Source organism: Alligator sinensis, unplaced genomic scaffold (genome assembly GCF_000455745.1).
Source record: "Alligator sinensis unplaced genomic scaffold, ASM45574v1 scaffold107_3, whole genome shotgun sequence".
NCBI lineage: Eukaryota > Metazoa > Chordata > Crocodylia > Alligatoridae > Alligator > Alligator sinensis.
This window is the reverse complement of record NW_005842578.1, coordinates 473,951-477,985: the sequence shown is the minus strand read 5'-3', so window position 1 is coordinate 477,985 and position 4,035 is coordinate 473,951. Positions and strand designations below refer to the sequence as shown.

At 68.1% G+C, this 4,035-nt stretch overlaps 1 protein-coding gene across 1 annotated transcript in view; it reads right to left on the bottom strand.

Moving 5' to 3' along the window:
- Positions 1-316: 316 nt before the first annotated feature.
- Positions 317-4,035, bottom strand: part of SLC1A5 (solute carrier family 1 member 5) — a 5,573-nt gene continuing 1,854 nt past the window's right edge. Inside the window, exons 4-7 of the mRNA XM_006032520.3 lie at positions 3,559-3,792; positions 2,847-3,041; positions 2,122-2,256; positions 317-1,860 (exon numbers count right to left, since the gene is read on the bottom strand). Coding sequence (XP_006032582.1) covers positions 1,650-1,860; positions 2,122-2,256; positions 2,847-3,041; positions 3,559-3,792 — 775 coding nt within the window. The 3' untranslated portion in view covers positions 317-1,649. The remainder of the gene's footprint in view (positions 1,861-2,121; positions 2,257-2,846; positions 3,042-3,558; positions 3,793-4,035) is intronic.

Below are 4,035 nucleotides of genomic sequence, written 5' to 3'. Positions count from 1 at the left end.
GCCGGGAGCCTGCCGCTGGCCCCGCGCCGGGTGCGGCTACAGGCAGGGCATCGCCCCAGGGTCACCGCGCCTCGGGGTCCCGAACAGGGGAGCCCCAAGGGTGCAGCACAGACCCCACATCCCCACCCCAGGCAGCAAGCGGAGGGCAGGGACAGCGCGTGCTTGATGCAGCCTGGTAGGACCCGGCGGCAGGGCACGACGGAGCCTGATGCCCAGCCAGGGGCTCCAGCGGCCGCCCCTCCAGCGCCACCCTGGGGCAGGGCCCCAAGCCCCAGCCAGCCCCGCTCCCACCGCAAAGGACACGCACGCAGCCAGGCTCGGGCGCTTCGTTTATTGCATTGCTAACGAAGTCCTGTTTAGACCCTTACCCGTTACAGTCGTTTCGGCACGAAAACAGACCCCAGTGCTGCCCACAGCACCCTGGGGAGACGGGACCCTCCCGTCCAGAGCTGCCAGGCCCCTCTGCCATCATTAATCACCAGGCGTAGGCGACGCGTGGGGGGGGCATGCGCACCCCCTGGAAGGGCCAGCTGCAAACCAGGGAGCGGCGCTAGAAATGCCCTTCCGGTTTTGCTGCTGGCTCCGCGATCGACTGCCGAGGGCTCCCCACACTCGACCTGTCACCCATGGCTGGAGGAACCCCCAACTGGCCCTAGCGCCCAGACACAGGCCCCCCAGCCGTCCTCGTGTCTGCAGCGCTGGGGCCAGGCTGGAACGACGGGAGAGGAGCTGGTGCTCAGCCCCCGCCGGGGGAGCAGGGCCAATGCCCGTTGCTGCCCGAGGACATGGACGGTGAGGGGCTCATGGGCAGGGGGGCCTGGAGACCCAAGGCCACGCGCCTGTCCTGGTCCCAGAGCCGCAGTTAAAAACAATAGAAATAACGGAGTGTTTAAAAACCTGAGGCCAGCTCCAGTAGGACATGACCGGGGCAGAGAAGGACAGAGGCTGGGTCCTGGCCACGTGAGGTCAAGGCAATGACCATGTCCCGTGCCCCTCTCCTTCCCACCCCGGCCGGCTCGGGGCCGAGCCCTCCACGGCCCCGCTTCCCTGGAGCGGATGCAGCGAGAGCCCAGCCGCGCTGCCAGGGAGAGCTGCGGCCCCGCCGGCATCAGCAGTTTGAGAAGACCACCCCGTCTGCCCAGCGCGGGGCCAGCCCCCGGCTGCAGCAGCACAGGTCCCACCCCCGAAGCAGACCTCGCCCCGGGACCCTGCTCCTTGCAGCCAGGACAAGCCTCGTTCCCAGCGTTTTAAAAACAGCAAAATAAGTTAGGCCGAGGGCCCCGGGGCTCTGAGAAGTGACGTCCCCCAGAGTCACGGCACGGGCCACGGACATCGCACCCGTGCGACACGGAGCCAGGCACAGCCACAGCTGTAGCAGGAGGCAGCAGGGCAGGGCACCGCGCCGCTGCAGCTTCAAGTCGTGGGTCTGGGGGGTGCTTGGTCCACGAGTGTCACGGGGGCAGGCAGGACGCGAGTGGCAGCCGGGGCCCCAGGACTGAGGCTCTGCACCACCGCGCAGACTGGAAGTCGGGGGCAGAGGGCCCGGCCCCCACTCGCGTCCAGCAGGCCGTGAAGCGACTCAGCCCCCGGGGGAAGCGGGAATGTGCAGTCCGGCCCGTCCATGATGTGGAGCCGCTGGCCGCAGCCCCTCACATCGCCGACTCCTCGCAGGAATCCGCGGGGGCAGGGGGGTCAGTCCGGAGGAGCGGGGAGCCCTCGCCCTTGCCCAGCCCCAGCCCGTCCGCCTTGACCTCCACTAGTTCTTCAGCCACGGCCTGGCCGCTGCGCTCCATGCGCGCCTGCAGCAGCCCTGCGCCGAAGGCGTCGCCCTCCACGTTGAGGATGGTGCAGGTGCGGTCCCTGCGGGCACGAGACGGAGCCATGAGCAAGGCCCTGCACGTGCCCGGGCACCGCAGCCCAGCCCCAGCCCCCTCCAACGCCGGCTCCACACCCTCCCCGGAGCACAGAGGAAGCGACAAGGCAGGATCCAACCTCACCAAGTCCAGAGCAAACCCTCCCACCTGGGATCGAGATCCTTTCCCATGCCCACTGGGCCCCAGGTCCATCACCCCCCCTCCCATTATGGGGAGAAGTGGCTGCAGCCCGGCCCAGGTCACTCACACGAGCCAGTCCACAGCCAGGATGAGGGAGATGTCGTTGGTGGGCAGCCCCACGGCCTCCAGGATGATGGCCAGAGTGAGGACGCCGCCGGCCGGGATCCCTGCCGCCCCCACGCTTGATGCCGTAGCCGTGACCCTGTGGGCAAGAGATGCCGGGAGGTCAGAGCCCTGCGTGGCCTCCGGCGCCAGACGCTCCAGGCCAGGGCTGAGCGGAGGGGGCCAGAGCAGGCCTGCCCCCAGCCAGCCCTTCTGCGCCAGGAGGCAGCACCCGGCTCCATCGAGACCTGGGACAACTGTGGCACCGCTGGACACTGCTGCCAAGGCAAGGCTGGCAAGTGCCCTGCTGCCAGGGACAGCAGGGGAGGCCGGACACCCCAAGGCAGCAGCTGCTGGGGGCTCCCAGGCCCTGCATTCGTCTCAGAGGCCTGGGGAGCGCAGAACCGGACCACCCGCAGCAGCCAGGCCGGGGGCAGGGGCTAGCAGAGTAGCACCATGCTGGCTCTGGGGATCCCCCCCCACCACCACACGTCCCAGCCAGGCTGGGGAGGTCACGCCGAGCAGCTCCAAGCGCCACCGGCAGCCTGGGTAGCCCTGCCAGACAGCCTAGCCAGGAGCTGGGGCAGCACCTTCCCTCCAAGCCAGCCACCCCCTCCCTACGCTCCCTCCCGAGCCCGCCTGCCCCTCCGAGGTGGGGACGGGGTGAGGGCCCGGCCCCCTGCCACTCACAGGATGGTGATGATCTGGATGAAGTCCAGCGAGATGTTGTTGAGCTGTGCGATGAAGACGGCGGCCACGCACTGGAAGAGGGCGGCGCCGTCCATGTTGACCGTGGCTCCAATGGGCAGGATGAAGCGGCTGATGTGCTTGCAGACGCCGTTGTTCTCCTCCACGCACTTCATCATCAGTGGCAGCGTGGCCGAGCTGGGGGGGCAGGGGCGGCAGCGTCTCAGTGCAGGTCCCCCCAACTTCACCCACTCAAGGGCACGGTCCCTTGCCACATCCCCCCCCTCCAGTGCCATGTGGGCTCAGCTACACCCAGCCCCAAGCACCCCAGTTTGATGGGGGAAGTTCCTTCCTGACCTCACCCCGTTGGGGACCCTGCCCCGAAACCCGAGGACGAGGAGCGCCAGCGTGCAACGCCAGCGCCCGCAGAGCCAAGAGTCCGTCCCCGCCCGGTTCCTGGCCTCCATCGCACGCAGCAGGGAGCGCTGCAGGCCAAGGATATGCCACGGCCAGCTGTCCGTGAGCAACTGCTAACGGGCGTCAAGACACGACTGGAGGAGCATTTTTCCTTGTACGAGCTCCACCGAGGCCCAAAATTGCCAGTTCTCCCACCGCGGGAACAGTCAGACGCGCCCCAGCCTGGTCGCCGACCAGACGTGGGCCTCCCTCGGGGCAGGCAGCTCAGGCAAGCGGCGGCCCGGCCAGCCGTGGGTACCTGGAGGAAGTGCCGAAGGCGGTGGCCAGCGGCGTGACGATGCCCCAGAGGAAGCGGTAGGGGTTCCTGCGCGTGAAGATGAAGTAGATGCCCGGCAGCACCAAGAGGCCGTGGATGATGTGGCCCACGATGCAGCTGGCGATGTACTTGCCCAGGCTGGCAAAGAGGGCTGCCACGTCCTCCATCTCCACGATCTTGCCAGCCACCAGGAACATGATACCCAGGGGCGCGTACCTGCGGGGTCGGGAGGTAAGCGGTAGGGGTTCCTGCGCGTGAAGATGAAGTAGATGCCCGGCAGCACCAAGAGGCCGTGGATGATGTGGCCCACGATGCAGCTGGCGATGTACTTGCCCAGGCTGGCAAAGAGGGCTGCCACGTCCTCCATCTCCACGATCTTGCCAGCCACCAGGAACATGATACCCAGGGGCGCGTACCTGCGGGGTCGGGAGGTGGATGAGCCTTGCAGCCCGCACTGGC